The sequence below is a fragment of the Brienomyrus brachyistius genome, chromosome 3, assembly GCF_023856365.1.
Source record: "Brienomyrus brachyistius isolate T26 chromosome 3, BBRACH_0.4, whole genome shotgun sequence".
NCBI classification, from domain to species: Eukaryota; Metazoa; Chordata; class Actinopteri; order Osteoglossiformes; family Mormyridae; genus Brienomyrus; species Brienomyrus brachyistius.
The window spans coordinates 35,991,339-36,012,044 of record NC_064535.1 but is presented as its reverse complement, the minus strand read 5'-3'; the positions used below and the strand labels follow the sequence as shown (position 1 = coordinate 36,012,044).

At 49.0% G+C, this 20,706-nt stretch overlaps 1 protein-coding gene across 6 annotated transcripts in view; it reads right to left on the bottom strand.

Annotated features, from left to right (window-relative positions):
- Positions 1-20,706, bottom strand: part of LOC125739306 (cadherin EGF LAG seven-pass G-type receptor 1-like) — a 50,955-nt gene that overhangs the window by 2,798 nt on the left and 27,451 nt on the right. For 2 of the 6 annotated variants that reach the window (XR_007397118.1, XM_049009274.1), the window contains exons 6-33: positions 20,587-20,667; positions 15,318-15,475; positions 14,275-14,438; positions 13,794-13,919; positions 13,309-13,475; positions 13,017-13,202; positions 12,484-12,597; positions 12,113-12,287; positions 11,637-11,778; positions 9,668-9,788; positions 9,315-9,498; positions 8,796-8,897; positions 8,521-8,615; positions 8,118-8,327; positions 7,827-8,010; positions 7,092-7,235; positions 6,762-6,921; positions 6,486-6,653; positions 6,262-6,388; positions 5,820-6,020; positions 5,086-5,260; positions 3,935-4,047; positions 3,595-3,674; positions 3,345-3,471; positions 3,132-3,257; positions 2,713-2,804; positions 1,216-1,316; positions 410-571 (exon numbers count right to left, since the gene is read on the bottom strand). Coding sequence is in view for 4 of the 6 variants with exons in the window: in XM_049009274.1 (XP_048865231.1) it covers positions 410-571; positions 1,216-1,316; positions 2,713-2,804; positions 3,132-3,257; positions 3,345-3,471; positions 3,595-3,674; positions 3,935-4,047; positions 5,086-5,260; positions 5,820-6,020; positions 6,262-6,388; positions 6,486-6,653; positions 6,762-6,921; positions 7,092-7,235; positions 7,827-8,010; positions 8,118-8,327; positions 8,521-8,615; positions 8,796-8,897; positions 9,315-9,498; positions 9,668-9,788; positions 11,637-11,778; positions 12,113-12,287; positions 12,484-12,597; positions 13,017-13,202; positions 13,309-13,475; positions 13,794-13,919; positions 14,275-14,438; positions 15,318-15,475; positions 20,587-20,667 (3,985 nt within the window). In the remaining 2 variants the exon portion in view is untranslated. Of the gene's footprint in view, positions 1-409; positions 572-1,215; positions 1,317-2,712; positions 2,805-3,131; positions 3,258-3,344; positions 3,472-3,594; positions 3,748-3,934; positions 4,048-5,085; positions 5,261-5,819; positions 6,021-6,261; positions 6,389-6,485; positions 6,654-6,761; positions 6,922-7,091; positions 7,236-7,826; positions 8,011-8,117; positions 8,328-8,520; positions 8,616-8,795; positions 8,898-9,314; positions 9,499-9,667; positions 9,789-11,636; positions 11,779-12,112; positions 12,288-12,483; positions 12,598-13,016; positions 13,203-13,308; positions 13,476-13,793; positions 13,920-14,274; positions 14,439-15,317; positions 15,476-20,586; positions 20,668-20,706 lie in introns of those variants that run through there. The other 4 variants (XM_049009276.1, XM_049009277.1, XR_007397119.1 and 1 more) reach the window with 4 other exon arrangements.

The following is a 20,706-nucleotide window of genomic DNA, read 5'->3' as shown; positions in this document are numbered from 1 at the left end:
TTATGGACAGAGACAGAAAGAATATAGCATTATGACTGATGCTTTGTGAGTGCTCGCTAATACTCATTAGCATTATGACCCAGACTGTGAGTGCTTGCTAATACTCATTAGCATAATGACCCAGACTGTGTGAGCATTTTGACGGAAACTGTGAGTGCTCGGTAATACTCATTAGCATTATGACCCAGAATGTGAGTGCTTGTTAATACTCGTTAGCATTATGACCCAGACTGTGAGAGTGCTTGTTAATACTCATTAGCATTATTGCCCAGATTGAGAGTGCTTGTTAATACTCATTAGCATTATGACCCAGACTGTGTGAGTGCTCGTTAGCATTATGATCGAGATTGTGCTTATTTGTTCTGCTGAGTAGAGGGTACATTGCAGACGGTGGGCGGGGCTACAGTACCTTTATGGGGGCCATGTTTTAGCTGGCGCTCATTGTTCTGGGTTGTATCAGCGTTCCACTTGGCCTTCGCCTTCCCTTCATCCCCCTCACTGTCAGACGAGTGGGAGGAGGCATAGGAGATGCTGTGCTCATCTGCAGAGAGCTCGCTGTCTGAGTCAGAGTCTAGGGTAGCACAGAGAGCCACCATCAGCAATCTCAGGGCTGAATCTGAACTGGAGGATGAGTCTGGAATCTAACTGTTGGAGAAAGCGCTGATGCTTTACACCCCAACGTTGGAGAAAGTGCTGACGCTTTACACCCCAACTCTGGTACTTATATGTTAGAGAAAGCGCTGACGCTTTACACTCCAACTCTGAACACACTATGAATCATGAGACAACACACTTCAGCTGTTTTACTTGCGCAAGGGTGCCCACACTCTGTGCCACAACAAACTGAGCCACAGCCAACAGATTGTGTCACACAGAGTATTTCCCTTGGCTCCTTTATTCATAGTCAGTGGGAGGCGCAAGAGTCATACAAGATAAGGAAGTAAGAAGTGAGAGACAGTTATGTTTTTCTTTTAGGTATTTAGGCGTTGAACACATACCCGAGGTATGTGTAAGCTGATTACAATATGAGGTTAGCCGTTAAACACTAACCCTAAAATGTGAGAGGCCACAGGCGAACCCTTCACTACCCATGGTGTTACTGTAGGCACTGGAACGTGTCTTAGAGAATGAGGGAGGAAGGAAGAGTCCCATGGATCCCAGGGATCTGTGTCAGAGCTGCAGCAGTGTAACAGCTCCCCCCCCCCACTCTCCTACCTTCACCCTTGGTACCATTCCGGGGGAAAACAGAGTCTTTGTTGATGTGTCCAGCTCTGGCTGTGCCCGAGGAGATACCAGGCTTCTGTCCAGACTCATCCCTGCCGAAACAAAGATGGGAAGCTGTGGGAAGGGCCCCAGTAGGATGGGGCAGCTACGAAGTCGCTGTTTGAGGCCCAGCGGGCGAGGGCAGTCAAGGCGCTGCTGTCCGAGGCCCAGCGGGCGAGGGCAGTCACGGCGCTGCTGTCCGAGGCCCAGAGGGCGAGGGCAGTCAAGGCGCTGCTGTCCGAGGCCCAGAGGGCGAGGGCAGTCAAGGCGCTGCTGTCCGAGGCCCAGCGGGCGAGGGCAGTCACGGCGCTGCTGTCCGAGGCCCAGCGGGCGAGGGCAGTCACGGCGCTGCTGTCCGAGGCCCAGAGGGCGAGGGCAGTCAAGGCGCTGCTGTCCGAGGCCCAGAGGGCGAGGGCAGTCACGGCGCTGCTGTCCGAGGCCCAGAGGGCGAGGGCAGTCAAGGCGCTGCTGTCCGAGGCCCAGAGGGCGAGGGCAGTCACGGCGCTGCTGTCCGAGGCCCAGAGGGCGAGGGCAGTCAAGGCGCTGCTGTCCGAGGCCCAGAGGGCGAGGGCAGTCACGGCGCTGCTGTCCGAGGCCCAGAGGGCGAGGGCAGTCACGGCGCTGCTGTCCGAGGCCCAGAGGGCGAGGGCAGTCAAGGCGCTGCTGTCCGAGGCCCAGAGGGCGAGGGCAGTCAAGGCGCTGCTGTCCGAGGCCCAGCGGGCGAGGGCAGTCACGGCGCTGCTGTCCGAGGCCCAGCAGGCACAACAAAGGTCCATATTTGACAGATAATGTATTCCATGGTAAGGTGCAATACCGACCACATCACACGGCCAACACTTTGTCCTGGGCTGGGTCTGACGGTAAAGATTCTAACTTCTAGGTGGTTTCATTTTGTGTCTCCCGTTTGCCCCCAGCCACTGTGCCCGCCCCCTCCAAAACTGCACGCCCCGTTCTCCTGATTCCCAAAGCGGACCCTAACCGAGCAGCATGTTTTCAAAAGGTAAAGACATATCATTTGAATATGGGGCAAGGATTCAGGACAAAATTATGGAGAGCCAGTTTATAATCTCATATCCCTGGTAAACGGAAGGGCTGATTTGACCCCCTCAGAGGTCAATTCAATTAATGTAGACATGACAACAGGTATATACAGTGGCTTTAAGAATGCTAGGGTTGGGAATCTGAGTGAGCGACAACAAGGGAAGCATAAATATTTACAGAGACGCTGAACTGTGTCCTGTGGCAGCTGCTGCAAGCCACAGACACAGAACCGCGTTTACCTTGTGTTTGTGCCACTAGGCACATCGTTTTGGCGGAGGCTGGCATAGTGCATGCAGGCAGGGCAAGTGTGAAATGTGGGGGATGAGGTGGCAGAGTGGGCAGGGCGATCCCCCATCACCCGGTTACCCGAGCGCATGAGCAAAGTAGCTGTGGCGACCCTTGGCTGACCTGATGCTGGTCTCCATGGATACGGTAGACTCCCCAATAGGTGTGCGGTACAGGGCACTCTCCTCGGCGAATGTGTTGCAGTTCAGAGAGCGCTGCATGGAGGCATGTAGGCAGACGTGGGAGCACCAGACACAAACATAGGTTTTCTGGATTATTCTTTGACAGCCTTCGCAGAATCAACCCAAATCTGTGTCTGCGAAAGTTATAAACCCCTAGTAACCCTCAAGTCTGAATAGTCTAATTATACTAGATATTTTACAATCTATTTCTAAATAAATAGTGCAGGGTTTGTGACCTGAGGGTTGCCAGTTCATGACTCCTTGAATCAGCAAGAAAAGTCATTTTCTATTAGAATGATCAGGTGATATCATCAGATGATGAAAAAGAATGAAGAATTATGAAGGAGAGACGGAACGTACAGTCAGCAGGGAGGCGCGGGTGGTGCTCGACTCGTCCAGCAGGGCCTTCTTCCCTGCAAAGATGTTCCTGAGACTCTTCCGCACATCTTTGCTGAAGACACAGTAGAAGAGAAAGACGAATATACCCTAAAAGAAAATGGAGGGAGGATTATGCACCAAAATCTTGAGTCTGAATATATGAGCTGAATCAAACACCCAGATATTTGGACCCACCTCCAGACAGCAGAAAGCAGCAAAGAGGTAATGAAAGACCATGATGTCACTGTTGACCGCCATCAGGCCCAGCAGCCAGGTGGCGCTGATGAGCAGCAGCAGCAGGAAGGCACTCCGCAGGGCTGAACTGAGGAAGAGAGGCGTATATATAAACGTCCCCTCCCATGGCAGATATATTCTCCATTTCATCCGCAGGTGTGGACAGGGATCGGCCATCGAGCTGTAGACGAGGGTGTATCTCTGCACTCACATGATGCCTGACTTTGCTAATGACCGGTGCCTCCGTCCGCAAGTTGCCCTCAAAGCCAGAGTGAATATCACCCCATTGACCTGAGAATGAAGACATTGTGTACAAGCTTCTGCTCCCCTGATCTGCAGCATGAAGTGTGTATAAGTGTAAGATCTGAAAATAAACATCACATTAAAGGCGTCTAATGTTTCCATATTTTGGAGCTAAAGAACCGTGCCTCTCACCACACACTGTACGGCAGATAAAGTTCTGAACTTGAACTAATATGCAAAAAATATGGAGATGAAGCAGAGAAACAGAGAGAGACAAGCTGGTGGCAGAAGGACCCGTGAGGACTCACCAGGACCACCAGAGAGGACGGACCAAACAAACTCCAGATGAGGGTGTCATGCAGCGAGAGCCAGCAGAAGTCGGGGTTCCCGTACCCCTGCGGGTCCAACCCCACAGCCAGGCCTGAGATGGGGCCAGGAGAACATAAGGGCTGAACAATGGTGAGGGAACAGTACCACAACACTGTAAGCGGATCCGACCATCATCCTGTTACTGAGGGAGGGGCAAAAGGAGCCACATTACCCCTGGAGCTTGGCACTATACCACGGCCTTTGAGTTCACGCCAGCCGGGAACCTGACACCACGCTGGATTCAATGCCACACATCAGCAGCGACAATCTCCCCAGTCGGGGGGGGGGGGGGGGGGTCTTTCAGAAGAGGCGGTATTCTGTGGCACCACATTTCTCACAGAGATCTCTCAGTCTGAGACTGGCCACAAGGGTACTGCATTGTGTTTGAATGCAGGGACCTGAAGGTCGTGGGTTTGACAACCACAAAGAGATCCACATGCAGAACTCCACAGCAGTACTTCATGGCTCATTTTTCCTTAGTGAGAACTCAAATTTGAAAAATTTTGAACCAAATTTATTTAACAAAAAAAAATTTTTCTGACCAGAAGTACAGTGCCAGCAGCAGAATTTGTCAACTTGGGGGGGGGGGTGTGGCACCCATTGAGAATGGTCCCAGAATGCACTCGTGTTGGGGTTGAGGCTCAACCCTCATGACCCACCAATCTGGAAATATGGCACAGTTCTACACCAACATACTTAAAGCTGAATTTCTGCACTCTGTGGCATCTAGCTGTAGAAAGACACATCATGAGGTAAAAATTATAGTCATACGAGCGTGTGGGGCGATTATAGTCATACGAGCGTGTGGGGCGATTATAGTCATACGAGAGTGTGGGGCGATTATAGTCATACGAGAGTGTGGGGCGATTATAGTCATACGAGAGTGTGGGGCGATTATAGTCAAACGAGAGTGTGGGGCGATTATAGTCAAACGAGCGTGTGGGGCGATTATAGTCAAACGAGCGTGTGGGGCGATTATAGTCATACGAGCGTGTGGGGCGATTATAGTCATACGAGCGTGTGGGGCGATTATAGTCATACGAGCGTGTGGGGCGATTATAGTCATACGAGTGTGTAGGGTGCTCCCTACCTACAACGATGGCGGAGACGCCCCAGCCGATGGCGTAGTAGAAGCGCATGTGGCCGTGGTCGATGTTGCGCAGCTCAGTCAGCATGCGGTAGACGTGCAGGCCCTCCACAAACATCCAGGCATAGATGCACACGCAGCAGTAATGCAGCAGAATGGCCACCATCATGCAGACGAACTAGAGAGTAGGGGGGATGGTTAGAAGGTCTTCAGATGGAGAGCTGCTACTGCCCTGAAAGAGTGACCCATAATGGGGGAAGGTTTTGTCCATAGTATATGCCCTATGACCTCAACACAAAGGAACCAATCAGAGTTGGGAAAATTCTCCCGCCTTCATAGTGCTAGCTGGAAGCTGAGAGGCTGGTTTGTCCAGGCACTCCAATCCCATCTGTTTGCTCATCGTGATCAAAGAGCCTTTTCGTTTGTTATTGTTAGTGTGAATAAATGGTCAGTGGTTTCACACAGTATAAAAAGCTTCTCTGTAGGCCTTTGACATATTTCCCTTGGCTGATGTTCCCGTGACAGACTGGCTGATGGTATCTGAAGAGTGGCAGCAAGCTGTCCAGGATGAGACCTGCCTTGGAGTCAGTTCTTCTCGGGACTTTTTACAGTCTTCAGCCATTATTCTGCATAGATGTTGCGTAGATGTGTGGGTAGATAAATGGATGGGTGGATTGATGGACGGACCGATGGATGGATCTTTTAAAAAGTGTTTCGGCATGTGGGCGCTTTCTCACCGGGTTGTCGGTCTGGTTGATGCCGATGAGGAAGACGAGCTCAGAGAGGAAGAGCGCTGCCACCAGGTTCTTGTGGATGTTGTGGAGGTTGGATCGCACCTTGCGAATGGCAGCCAGTAGGATGAAGGTGAGGAGCAGGGCTAGCAGTGATGCCGACACCGCGGTGTAAGTGACAATCTTCAGGGGCAGGACGTCCCCATGCTGGGGGAAGTGGAGGTGTTAGAACAGGGGGGTCTTCATCAGAGACTTTCCCTCACAATTTTTTTTCCTTTTGTCATTTCTAAAAAAAACCTGCCTTCTAAATATTCATGAATATTATATGAATCATAATAAAATTATTTGAAAGTATAAAATAAGAATTTCAGTATTTTCCCCTTTGAATAAATTTATAATCCTGAACGCTCTACGTTAAACGATGTAGGTTAATGCGCAGGAAGAGCACCTCTCGCTTAGAGATGTCCATGAGCACGGCGAAACTGGTCATGTGGTTACACTGGCAGCTGATGTGGGTGGCATTCCTGAAGAACAGCTCACAGCCCTTTGAGGACCATCCGCCCGTCCCTCCAATCCTGCACCACCGCAATTAAACAACAAAAGCCTCAACCCTATTTCACCACCAGTCAACACAGTTCAAATTTGTCATTTGTGTGATGAGTTGGCACCTACGCCATTGAATGGTTCCAAAACACACAGATAGGTTTGGTCCGCTCCTCAGTCTCCAGCAAGGTGTATTCCAAGATGACTGGCTTTTCCAGGGGGCTCGGCAAAAGTCCCCCTTCACTGTGGACAGCAGTGCTAACGATGGGGGTGTTGATGACTGGGCGGGTAGGCAACCTGGACACAAACAGATGCATTTTCTCATCTGCTGATTACTGCCTGGAGCTTCAAAGTTATACTCCTGAGCACACAAAGTTCCATGTCCCTACGGCTGGAGAGCGGCACCTCAAACTCCGACGGTCTGGGTCGTAGTGTTCTGGTAACAGTTGACCCAGTGACCTGTAGATGATCACCATGGCAACTGGAAGAGGGTCAACATTCTCAGCATCACGTCTCTTCTTGGTGTGGCTCTTGGTCTGAAGAGAAGGATCCCCTCTGTGTTCTACTGTGGAGAAACACGTTGAGAAGATGCTGTGGAGCTTATGGAGCGAGAAGCTCAGATTCCACGTGGACAAGACCTTCAAAATGCTAGGACGTTATGTCACTGTCAGTAGTCAGGACAACATTTCTACAGGGTCCAAACATGCCAATATTGCTTGTGCCTTTTGGTTCTACCTTCGTCCTGGCTGAATTTGGAAGTGAATTCTGGGAACCGCACGGAAGACTCCAGGTCTTTGGGATAAGCGTTCTGTATATCCTGGAAACGTGGCATCTTGGCCTGGTCTTGATTGGAGGTATCCAGATAATCGACAGCAACAACTGACCAGAAAGGAGAAAAAAATATATAAACAGGATCAAGGAAACATATCCAAGGATGTCAAGGTGACTTTGATGGGGTGTCAGTATCGCAGGACACTCAGACACTAATTAAAAGGTAAGCCAGTAGCTCAGCAAACTGTGCCCATGTACACAAGTTTGTGGGTTCGAATCTTGTGGCTAGCAGAATGATTACTGATTAATGATTACGCTGAGCCATAGCAGAAGGCAATTAACCCCAACTGCTTTAGAGATGTCGGTCCCTAGCCCATCCTACTCTTTGATCCCAAGCTATACTCACATGTATGTCACTTTGGACCAAAGAACCAAAAAGTGCTATATAATTAGTCCTTAATCTTCCACCTAAAACCTTCAGATTGAAAGAAAGCTACCCCATGTACAAGCAGAGCCAAAGACAGCAATGGAACGTCAGATGTGTGAGGCTACATGCCATGTGCTCGTGTTATCCAGTTTTACATAGCGTGATGCACATACTAATGCAGTTCTATTCATACTTGAAAAATATCAAAGGAGCCCTCTGCAGATTCAAATGCACCATGAATGATGTCACCTTGGGTTAGGTATACGACTCACTCATATTTTCCGTGACAATGGTGAAAGGTTTGAGGTAGGTCCTCCTCATGTTCTGGGCCATGTTATTGGCATACTCCTCAAAGTTCCGGAGCAGGTGAGCCGTTCCACCCTCAGATGTCTGGATTTGGTCCCAGTGCTCCTTGTTATTTGGGTCGAGGACGGTGCTGCTTGCTCTGATGATGTTCTGCAGCATCGCCACGGATATACATCAGTGTCCCAGACGCTGAGCTCACATGAGCATTTCATGTAAGATTTCCCTCTCCACGAACTAGCTAACCCTGCCCATCGTACCTGGCTGAACTGCGCGTCTCGTGTGGCTGCCAGGTCGAAGCCTTGCTGTTGGTTCTCGTATCGCAGGACCCGCAGGATCAGCTGGTACGCCGTCCTGACGTCGTTTCCGTAGAAGCGGCGCACGTGCTCAGTGGCATTCTGGAGCATGCGGGCGATGCTCTTGGATTTCTCCGAGTCCATCAAGGACTCATTACGGTGCAGCTCCTCATTCTGGTTGGAGACGTACAGATAGAGAATCCCATGTGGTGACCTCAGAGCAGTAACGTAAGGGTCATAAAATTAAAGCGGAAGGAAGATTCATCGCAGATCCATTCCAAGCTATAGCGGCTGTTCCCAACATCTCCTCTTTATCTACATGGAGAAACCTGATGCCCTTGAAGGTTATGCTTGGTGAGGCACCCACCAGTATCTTCAGCTGGGAGAAGGCCATGGTGGTACAGTTGAAAAGATTGGGAGGAAGCCAACCCTTCTCGTCGCTGCAGTGTCGGACTGCTGTGCCTACAAGGTGGAGGGAGCCCATTCATGTATGGTGATGGTCGTACCTCGCAGGCCATTTGACCAGATGAACAACAATGACTGTTTACATGAGAGCCCTGCCCTCCAGAGGCAATGACCTTATTGGCTGATTGACACGACTAAACGACTAAAATGTACCAAGAGATACTTGGCAAACCTCACCGAACGAGCCCTTTGGACAGTCTATTGCAGCTGGACGGCCAAATTTGGTCTTAGGCCACCAGATTCCAGCATCGAAAGCCTTGGGGCAGCCATCGTAAACAACTGCGGATGAAAGACAGAGCAGATGGCAAAAAGACAGGAACTGGCAGCTGTCAAATCCCCCATGGCATTGTGGGGAAGCCTCTGGGCAGTCAATCAAAAGGAACTCAATCTGACAGGACATTTCTGTTTAAAATAAAAACACTTAAAATATCTTTTACTTATATTACCAGAACATTCAGTGTTATACTATACACTTCGTACCAATGTTACATTTTGAGTACTTCAAATATAATTACTAATAAAGAATAGAACATGATATCATTACCTGCAGGTGGCTAGGGTTACAAGATGACGGCAAGCGAGAAGGTTAACGGCTCACTGTCTTGTAGAAGACGCTCTCAGCTATGCAGGCTTATAAGCTAATAACGTGATCCTGGGTATGTAGGAGAAAGCACCTGCGCCACCGAGCTCACGTACCCTCACAGCCAGTGCCCGTCACCTCGGCGAATGGGTTGTCACAGCGGTTGCACTGGCGCCCGATGACACCCGCCTTGCAGGTGCACTGGCCAGTGCGAGGGTCACATGTGCGGGTGTGGGCGCCCACCGGGAAGCAGTCACATGGGTAGCAGGTGTCCTCGCTCTCTGGCCTGTAGTGGTTATCCTGCACAATGGGCACGAGTTAGCGCCTCCTACTGGTCAGATTTTGTATCACAGTCAGCTATTTTTAATTTAGGGTCAAATTTTAAGAGAAATGGGGCTCAACTTAATTTATAATGTAGTCCAATCAAGGAACGTTTAATGTATGTTCCGTACCCCCCACACACTCCTACCTTACACTGGCATTCCCCTGTCGTCTTGTTGCAGTCAGGGTTGAATCCTTTGCTGACATCGCAGTTACAGGGCCCACAGACTGGGTGCCCCCACCAGCCACGAGGACAGGGCTGGTCCATCCTGCAAGAATGGTGCAGCTTCTAAGAAGCAGGCCGCTGAGTCCATGATACCTGACATACTCGCATAGGTCCTTCCTGTTGTGATTCGACACCCTCTCTCCATAACCTCCTCCTTCCTGGGTGTAAATCTTTCAGTCATGTAGTAAAATTCCGCCTCCATGCTTTTAAAGAAATTCTACACATAACTTTTTAGTGGGGATAATGAAAACATTGCCTTTAGCAATTGAGACACTTCTTAAATGATGCATTTTGTCAAAGGAAAATAAGTAGGATTTATGTGTTGGAATAGCACAGAGACCAGGAGTTGAGCGTGAATGCCTCCCTAAATCTCTGGGTATGAAGTCCTTGGCTGGAGATTAGCAGGAATCAGATAAACAGGCTCCTGATGGTAAAATGCCCATGTCTCTCTTCTGGTACATAAACCAGGGTTTCCAGTGATCTATATCACTCTAATTAAAACACTTATGTTAATAAATGGGATTCCAGACTTTCAGTTCAAAACAGCCAGTCCACAGCGATCCCCCCAAACACAGATCCATCAGCATGTATGATCTCGACCCAACAAAGCACATTAGGTAAATATCAGGTATTTCACACACCGCCAAAACCAAAATAACAGGGCGGTTCTGTTCAACCAACTAAAAGAAGTGGATAATTTCACAGCAAATATTTTGGAACTGAAGTAGAGTCATGTATGAAGGTTAATTAAGGCATGTAATAAAAATAACATGGTGTGTCATCTATATATACAGCAATAAACAGGAAAAACTCTGCCAACGCTACAGGTTGATTGTAATTATTTCCTCTCCTCTGCACTGTTGAGTTGGGTTGCCAAGTTGGAGACCACAACCCTGAGGGGGATTTTAAAATGAGCAAGTAAACGACAAGCCACAACATTTGCAGCACTGGGGAAGTCTTTGCAGCAGACATGCAGAACATCAAAGAGAAATTCCAACTAAGCATGGAGACCCAGATACTCTGTATGGAAAATTTATGAACAGAAATGTACAGACACTATACAAACAGAAGAGACCATCCCTTAGTTAGTCTCTGCTATTGGATGGCCCTCTCAGACCCCAGTCCCTGTGTTAGTCTCTGCTATTGGATGGCCCTCTCAGACCCCAGTCCCTGTGTTAGTCTCTGCTATTGGATGGCCCTCTCAGACCCCAGTCCCTGTGTTAGTCTCTGCTATTGGATGGCCCTCTCAGACCCCAGTCCCTGTGTTAGTCTCTGCTATTGGATGGCCCTCTCAGACCCCAGTCCCTGTGTTAGTCTCTGCTATTGGATGGCCCTCTCAGACCCCAGTCCCTGTGTTAGTCTCTGCTATTGGATGGCCCTCTCAGACCCCAGTCCCTGTGTTAGTCTCTGCTATTGGATGGCCCTCTCAGACAGCAGACCTTGTGTTGGTCTGCACAGATGCTATATAAACATAAAATGCCTGCCGAGAGTCTATACAAACAAGAATAACTGCACCTATACTACATAAACAACACAGAGTCCATGCAAACACAGACGCCTGCTTGTAGACTATAAGAAACCACACTAAACACAGGCATGACTGCCCGGAAACTACAGAAAAGTAAATCACATGGCAACAGACACTAAATATCAAAATTGCAACCACTTGCATGTCTTTTTTGGGCTTTGTTGGGACGGCATTCGCACAGGAGAGGCTACGTTAGACTCGCTGGAAGCTTAGAGAGTGCAGGTGTGCACATGTTCCCTGGCACAGTTAGCGGAATGGCAGCTGGGTGCCTTGGGGCAGCACCGGCGCAGGCAGCGGGACGAGCGCGTGTGAGGCGGGATCGCGAGCGCGAGGCTCGTGCTGAGGGCGCCGCCGGCCTCATACTTCCTCTCGCAGTACTGGCCGTAGTAGCTGGGTCCACATTCGCAGGCGTAGCCATGGGCGGAGCCGGGCCTGCGCACACAGCTGGAGACGTGCTCACAGGGGTTCAGCTGGCAAGGGTCCATGCAGTCTGTCCCAAAGTAGCCTGTCGGGTGGGGGTACGACAGAGGCAGCCCCAATGTAAACAGCTGCTGGACAAATGACAATCACTGATGCCACCCTGTATTTTGCAATTTGCTCCCCCACTTGGGTCCTCAATGCTAAAATTCCCTCATCGGGGGGGGGAGGGGCAGCAGAGATGTAGCTACTTAGATGCCCTGCTGATGATGGGATTCAAACCAGGGACCTTCCAATGACTGACACACAGGACTAACCACACACTAGCTGCCATCGTCCCGGTTTGGGTTTATTGTTGTAGGCCCATAGTGGTGCTTTGGAGCACCAGCCCGGAGTTAGATATGAAGTCTCGGTTCCTGCACCTGGATCACAGACGCAGGAAGCGGCGTCCCAGAGGTCGCTGCAGTGGCTGTGCTCGGGGCAGGCGTGGGAGGCGCAGGGGTCCGCAGGCAAGCAGCCCTCCCCCACTCCCATCGCCAGGCCTTCCTGCATGTTCACGTTGGCCGTGTTGGTGGCCGTCTCGCCCATACGAACACCCTGCGAGACAGTGCGGGTTTACGGGCTGCCCTCCGAAGGTGAGCACAGGTATGCTGGTTCAAAAGGGGAGGGGGGAGGGGACCAATAACGGGAATTACCCATAACTACTTGTGAGCGGCATTGTGAGAGGCTGGTACCCTTCCAGGAAATTTCCTTAATCTACCTGTAGGTGGTGCTGCTAACAGACGTTCCTTACCTGCATGCAGCCTTGGAAGCCACCCCGGACAGTCCCATTCTCCCCCAGAACTCCGCCCACAAACAGGCTTTTCAGCCGGAGGCCTGGAAGCTCGCTCCCGATCTCCACGGCCCGCTGTGGGCGAGACCCCACACAGTTCCGGCCTCCTCGTCATAACCCCAGACACTGACAATAAGCCTTTTAGTTTACTTTCTACTGAACTAATGAGCTTATTTTGTTACTTTGTCAATTTCTTCTTTAGTGAAAATAAAGCTCAGAATATTGTTCTACATCATGGAAATATTCGAATATTTCAATTCCATATAACACAGTTTCCCCACCCGGTCCTCGGCCACCAGACGGTCCACGTTTTTGCTCCCTCCCAGTTACTGGTGAACATGGACTGTCTGCAGGTTCCTGAGGACCAGGACGGGAAACACTACTTTATATTATCCAATGACTGTATTCCAAAGTTCTCCAAAGATCTGCGTGATATTATGTGAAACATCCATCTCTCCAGTATATCCAGCACCTCGACCTCAACGCGTTTCTACCTGGAACATTCCGTAGTCCAGTGACACCATGGCCTTGTACTGAATGTCCTTCCCATCCTTGGTGCTCTTCAACTCCACAAGGATGTGATGCCACTGGCCGTCGTCCACCCGCACGCCTGGGAGCTCGAGAGAGGCCAGTCGGAGCTCCCCCAGGAAGACCTCGAACAGCAGGTGCTGGGCACTGACCTGACCAGAGAGGTCACACGGTAGGACGCGCCATGGTCTCTGAAGAGCAGCCCAGCCCATCCCTGCCCTGCCACACGCCACCACCGCACGGCTACCTCTCACTCACCAGAAGATTGACTCTGGAAGAGGCTCCGGCATTAGCCTGCATCAGCATCCCGTGGCTCTGCCGGGTCCGGAACATCAGGCCCATGTACCAGGGGACTGTGATGGTGATGTCCGGGTCAAACCACGACACCAGGGCATGTCCGTCGAAGTGTCGGGGGGACGGCATGGCTGAGGATGAGCAGGAAGATGAAAACCATATCAATGTCACGTCAGACCCAATAATCGGATTGTCACAGGTCACATGACGAAGTCGCTTGGACGGACGCCCGTTCCTCCGGTGCTGTGGGCATGTTCTCCATCCTCTGCACCAGCTTAACCAATACGCCTCATTTAGAGTTTTGCTGGACCAGGAGCATTAAGCTGCTGCTGCTCACGCTGCCCGTGGAGGTACGACCTTCACGGTGAACACAATATGGGTATCCAGATGTAGTTAAAATTCCCCAAAATACCAAAAGAGTGCCCTCTGCTGGCCGGCGAATGCCTCACCTTGCTCACAGTTCTTGCCTCCGTAGCTCAGCGGGCAGTTGCAGTAATATGTGTTCCACGTGTTCACGCATGTGCCCCCGTTCTGGCACACAGATGTGCTGCAGAAGTCCCTCTTCGCGGCACAGCCTAAAGCGCGATTGGATGATATCAGGCTCTTCCTGACACACAGCTGACACAGGCGGTCACCGTGACAACAGCTTTCAGAAGCGGCTTTGACAAGGACTGACATCATTTGTAAAAAAAAGAAACTCTTCATCCTAAGGGCTCCTTTAAACTATTGAAATGGATAAATAGGAAAAATATTCTGACCAAATAAATTGCATAATAAGAATGTCTGTACATGCAACATTTAAAGTGATCCTGAAAGGTACTGTTAGTGCAAATATTACCTGTAAGGTAAAAGTTAAAATCAATTATTACAGGATCTACTGAGTTCTAGTGAAACGCGAGAGGGCTGATGCAAGACCGGGTCGGGCCGGACCTGCGGTGGTTCCGTTGTTGGCTATGAAGCTGGCCATGTCCATAGGCTTGCTATCGATCGTCAGGTTTCTCATGCAGCCCACGAAGTCCAGGTTCTGCACGGGGAAGTCCTCGGGCAGATTTGGCACGCCACCCAGGAGAAGCGGTCCAGTCAGATCCAGGGACCTGGGATGACGGAACCGTTGGTCACCTGCCCAGCAATGGCCTTTGTACAGGGCTTTGACTCTATTGCTGTGGCCAACCAGGTAAAATCTCACTCGCTGATTATAGCATCAGAAGTCGAATTTCAGAGGGTTAGAATGATAGTTAGAATGATGCAATAGCAATGCCCAGTCTTATAAAATAATCACCTTTTTCTGAAATCATATCACTTAACAATATCCCAACACATCATGGCCCAGGCTGGAACAGCTAGACTTTTGCTGCAGTTTTAAAAAGGCCACCTGACTGCCTTTTTAGGGCTACAAAGAAATTCAGTTCCAGGAACTAAAAAAAAACAGGTTCTTGCTTTTAAGGTTTTTACATGCTGATTTTTTTATGATGGGGGCACAAGTGTGACCATAATTCATATAGAGAGGCTAACCATACCATTAGCCAATCATACGTTTTGAAACTTTGAGTGACAGGGTAAGAGGCACTCTGGGGCCAATCAGCTTTCAGTATATGTCCCTATTGGTATCCATGGTGATTTGTGTGTTCGATTGTTCTGCCTATGTGTTAGTGTTTCTGCTCGCAGACAGTGATTTCAGAGGAATGAACTTTGGAAACATGACACTTAGTAATTCCAGTTTATGGCCTTTAAAGTTGGCCGATAAACAAGGATCCTGTCTGGGGAGATGGCCAGAGAGACGGGCGGGTTTAATATCGGGTGGTCATCATCTATAATTTAGCAGAATCCACCAGAAAAGTTTCCCTTCATCTACCGAGACAATAGAAGAACAAAAAACGCCATTGACCAAGGCCTAACATCCAGGTCACATGACCTCGGCAGTGTGGTGTGGTTTGGACGGCGTGATGGGTAGCGAACAGCGGACGCCAGCTCACTTCTTCGGCCCCGTCTGGGTCCCCTGGGCGGCGCAGGAGTAATTCCCCAGCTGGCTGCCGAAACGCACTGCCATGGCGATGTCGCAGTCATCCACGGCGACCACCGCCACCTTCTCCCCCGAGGGGCCGTGAGGGACTCCCAGGCGTCCGACGTTGGGCTGGGATGCAATGGAAATCTGATCATGATGTGACTGCAGTCTGAGGCGGTCACCCACAACATGACCACAACATCAGCACAACTGACATGACCACAACGTGACCATGACATGACCACAATGTCACCATGACATGAAGCATAAATGAGCATCAAAGCCATTCTGTCACTACTGTGTCAACTCAACGCAGAAGATGCAAACATCAGAGCAGAATGCAGACACATGAAACTACAGCTGGCTTGAAATATCCATTCATCTCCTACAATAGCCCATAACTACATGAATATTTAAGACTTGGCCTTTACAAAACTATGCAGGGAAAACAGCTTCACCTGAGTGGGTCATAGAGTCAATCTCTACAATTGTTGTGTTCATTCCCAAGTCTAGGAATGTGCTGTTAAGTGTCTAAACCAACAGCTTGTGTGATATGTAGATCAATCTTGCTGCTTCAGAAGAGGACCTTTTTATGAGGTCTTTGTTCAGGATGAATTATCACCTCCCAGAAGAGTTAAAAAAAAAAATCATAGATGGAGTATTTCAAAGTAACGTGAGCTTGCTGGGTCTTTCAGAAACGTTTCCTTGCGGTGTCGTTTACAAATGCCTACAAATGAAGATAAGGAGGACACCTCTCACCCACAAGAACAATGTGGGACACAACAGATCAGCAGGCTGGTGCAGCCAGCCTTCAGGACGTCCTTTGTTAGCAGAAACATTGGCCTTTTCACGCCTGACCTCAAACACGCCCCAGGGCAGCTGTTAACGTTCACTGAGCGGCTGATGTTTAGCCAACTGGGTGGGACTTCCTGTTAATCTTTATCAGACAGGAAACACCCAAACATGTGGCTAATTGGACAGCAAAGCGGGTCGGCGAGGTTCAGTTCTGTCAACCTTAAGGGTAGATGGATTCCAGCTTCGAGCCCATGCCACACCAGCACCACACGCCCAGCCCAACGCTGCCCCTGATTTCTTCTTGTTCCGGGTGTGAGCACGTTCAGTCAGTTTCCTGTGGGAGGGTGGCGGTGCAGGATGATGACTGACGAAGCCCAGGGACTTTCCTGTAGGCCGTGTCACATGGGCTGCCAGAAGTCATTATTGGTACTTCGAGTCACTGAATAAAAATGCTAAACTGTCCCAGTAATCTCACTGCTGTCAGCAGGGAAAGGGAGGGAGTTGGCAGGTAGCAAGCGGTGGGACAACAGCTTTAACATGAACTGCTATGAGTATTTTTTTTTATCCATCAGATGCTTGTATACGAAGTGGAAGCAGGGTCAGACCGTGCCATTAGCAAATAAGGGCCTTGCTCAAGCGAGTGAAATCACTCTACCAACCTTGGGATTTGAACCGACCACCTTCCAAACACAGCCTTTGGGGTTTCCTTGTGTTAGTCTCCTGCAAGTGGCTCCTTTTAAATTAAGCACCGAATTGAAGCTTGAGGCGCTTAAACACTACCCGCCAGGGTTACACCCCTGGACAGCTGCCAACCAACATATAAATGAGGGGGGCTGGGCAGCTTGTGACCTTTCCGACAATCACGGACGCTGCTTGCAGACCTCACTGGGACCACCCCACGTGAGCGGCCTTCACTGCTAACGCCGGCAGCCCGAGGCTCGGGGGATCAGTCACGCTGACAGACAGACGCAAAACAAGCGAGAAAAAACACAGTCATTGCGTGACAATCAGGTATCAGCTCAGCCAAGACAATGAGAAACTTCCAGAAACCACATGAACACACACAGTAAATTATATATAAAAAAACTGACATCACTGAAGAAGAATCAGAGCTAATAAATCACTGATAGAAAAGTCTGGTACTGATGAGCAACTGAAGTGAAAGTGACTGGTGCATCTAAAGAGCACTATCACAGCATGCACAACGATTATGGAGAATGTTGCAGGCACTCTCCGAGGCTCTGCACTAGGGGGCGCTGTGTGGCTGAGTGGACTAACACTCTGTGCCGTTAACCCCAAGCGCCAAGGGCGCTGCATGCCGGCTGACCCTGTGGTGTGACCCTCAAGCTTGCTCTCCCCTGAATGTGTGTACGTGTGTGAGAGTGTGCGTGTGTCAGTGTGTGAGTAAAAGATGGGGTAGGCGAAGAGGGAATTCTGCAAGGGGATCAATAAAGGGTAGCAATTTGCGTTCAGTGCGCCTTCATAATGCATCCCTAGAACATTCATAAGCAGCATGTAACTACAAATCAGCACGTCTTAAAGTACTGCAATCATAACACTTTCAATGAACAAGACATGACAACTGTAATATATACAAGTAATAACAAACATTATACATTTACAATCATATAATGCTTGTTATTAATGTATACTGAAGTTGTCAGGGTATGTTAGGATGTTATGCTATACTTACATGCTGCTTCTAAATGTTACATGTTCATTACAAAGCCAAATTCGTCAAATCTTTCTATAAAAACCAGATGGATGACTAATAATAACTGTACAGCCTGCACTGAGGAAGTCTCTCTTTTTATAGAATCATGTCCACTAGACGACAGGATTGGCAAGATAAGCCCTGATGAATTTAAGGTTATTTGCTTCCCTCAACAACACAAACAATATAAAAATAATGTTTAATGAGGTATGTGGATCTGGTCTTTAAATATTTATTCCAAATGGCTTCAGCATCATTAGGCTTTAAGGCTTTGGAATGCCGTCCAATGAGCTTAATGTGACCCGTCCAGCTGGCTCTCCGGAACCTTCCAGGGCCTCTCAGCCTCAGGGCCCCAGGGGCTGATAAAGGCGGCTGAGGTCTGAAATCCAATTGAACCAAACATTGTAATTTTTCATGAATGGTTTCATAAATGTTGCCTCTCAAATGCAACATATAGCACCTGCATTTTTTATAAAATATCGAGTTATGCCCAAAATCAGGTCTCTTTGGCTCTGTTTTGTGACACAACAGAAGCTGTTTGTGTCTGCACTGGGTTTTAAGGAAAAGAGTGTGGAAAATCACAGTAACAACAAAATCCACACTAAAACCAAAACAAGCCTTTTCTCAGTTTCAATGACAGCATGGTTACTGTGTTTAGTCTCTAAGGCTGAATGGTTTGCAAATGCAGCATCTGTCAAAATTTACTAATCCACTCTCGCATCCTCACTAGAAGAGAAACCATTCATTCTAATTTTATCAGAAGCTGCTGCCGGAAATTCAGATGGAGTTGACCATCCATGATTACTCAGAAGAAGGAAACCTCGGTCATGTAGCCAGGATGTTATTAGATACTGAGCACCTCATGTTAACCCGGACACTGCTTCTAACACAAGCCGGTATAACTACGGTAATTACTAGCTGATGACAAACCAATGAGAAAATGTGTTAAAAGAATTTTGTGTTTGTCTATTAACTGCAGTGAAGAGAAGATCTCTCCCCCCCCCACCCCCCCGGCCACCATTTAATTTAATGACTCACTTGTACCTGGAGCCACTGCATCCTCCGAGCAGCGAAGGGGGTGGGGGTCCTCATTACCAAACAGTCTACAGCCATTGCTGAATCCTAGTCTCAGCAAAGACTATTTATGCAAAACGCCCGGTCTTGATGTTAATTATAAACAGTTCACTGCCAGGGACAGATGAAATGTCAAGATAAAAATGAGATGTCAGCAAAAATGACTTGCAGCTAGTGACAGAAATGTCTGTCAAATGACAGGACAGAAGATGAAGCGATGTGGTTCGTGTGGTAAGAGGAGCTTAAGGATGGGCCTGGCGTTTAACCAAGCCAGCACAAGTATGCCCCGAATCCAAATTATGGGTGGTGTCAAGTATGGCGTGTCTTCTAAAGGGCACTTAGAGGCAAGTCAGGGCAGAGCAGGGAAAATTACGAGATTAATCAGGAATTAGGCGATTAAGAAGAGCGCCCCGGGGGTCAAACTATGGGAAATTAACTCCGCGTCGTTTACAAAAGCTTACAAGTGAGATTTTGAAGTGCAAATGGCAGGTTTTATGGCTACAATAGAAAAGGTGAAGTACCTGTAGGGTTAGAGGTAATGCATGGGGAGGATACGAGCTGAGGCCTAGTGCCCAGGTAAACGCTACAATGCCCAGGAGGCACCCAGACAATGCCAGCGACGCTGCCAGCCTAACCCAGTAGCCAATGCTGATGTGTCTCTTGCCCTTACAATTAATTTATTTAGCAGATGCTTTTATTCAAAGCAGCATCCAACTGAAGAGCAGGGCCAGGCAGTCCCTGGAGCAACTGAAGTTGGGTCTTACTCAGGGTCCCAATGGTGAAGTAAATCACCATGGGATCTGAATCGACGACCTTCCGGTCGCAAGAACAGCGTCCAAACCTGCTGAGCGACACACCATCCCTCTTTCAGGTTTCAAGTCCTTAAAATAAAGAAGAGCAACAGAAGCCCCCCCCCAACCCCCGTAGAGCAGATCCAGGACTGTGGGAGAGGGACGAATCAGCACAATATGATAAAATTCTAGGGGGGTTTTATGTAACCTGCTGTCGCCCATAACCACAGGGAAGTCGATACCCATCTTATGGTTCCATTTCAGCTAGAGTACCTGGAGTAACAAGGTGTTTCACAATTAAACAAAAACTCCCATTTTCCTAGACATTCCATGGAAATCTGCAGTACTTCAATTATAAAGATTCAACACACTGCAGCTCAAAATTAGTCAAAATCATTTTAAAATGATTTTTTTTTTTTTTTATCATCCCAGGGAAACTCGACCACCCCTTTGAGTGTCTCCCTTCACTTTCACGACATTAACACTGAATTCTGCTAACGAGTCATGACAAAGTCTAATTATTGTCAGTCATCAATCAATATCTGTCACCTTATGCCAAAAAGCCCGCAACATCATCATTACCGAAAAATTACTGAGCACAACGCAGTGCGTCCTGGTCCTGACAGCAGCTCTTCACTGTAAATTTAGCTACTAATTCCCTTTATTTATATGCAAAAATGTATATGCATGCACTGAATAGCCGGTGTCTGTGTATGAGTCAGGAGCCAAGCTGGGTTGGGCCAGGCCGGGCCGGGCCAAAGAGGCCTTAACGGTCCAGATGTGAAAGAGAGGACCCCAAACCAAGAAGGTTCTGGAGATCAGAACCAGAGGCAACCTCACCGGAGAGCTAGGCTGGCCCACATTACCTCCTTATGTTTCAGCTCCAGCCAGGCTGTATAAAGGGAGACCCGTAACGCCCCAGTGGAGTCCGGGAAGTGCAGGCTGTCCTGGGGGGGTTACAGAGAGAAAGCCTGCGTTAGAAACCC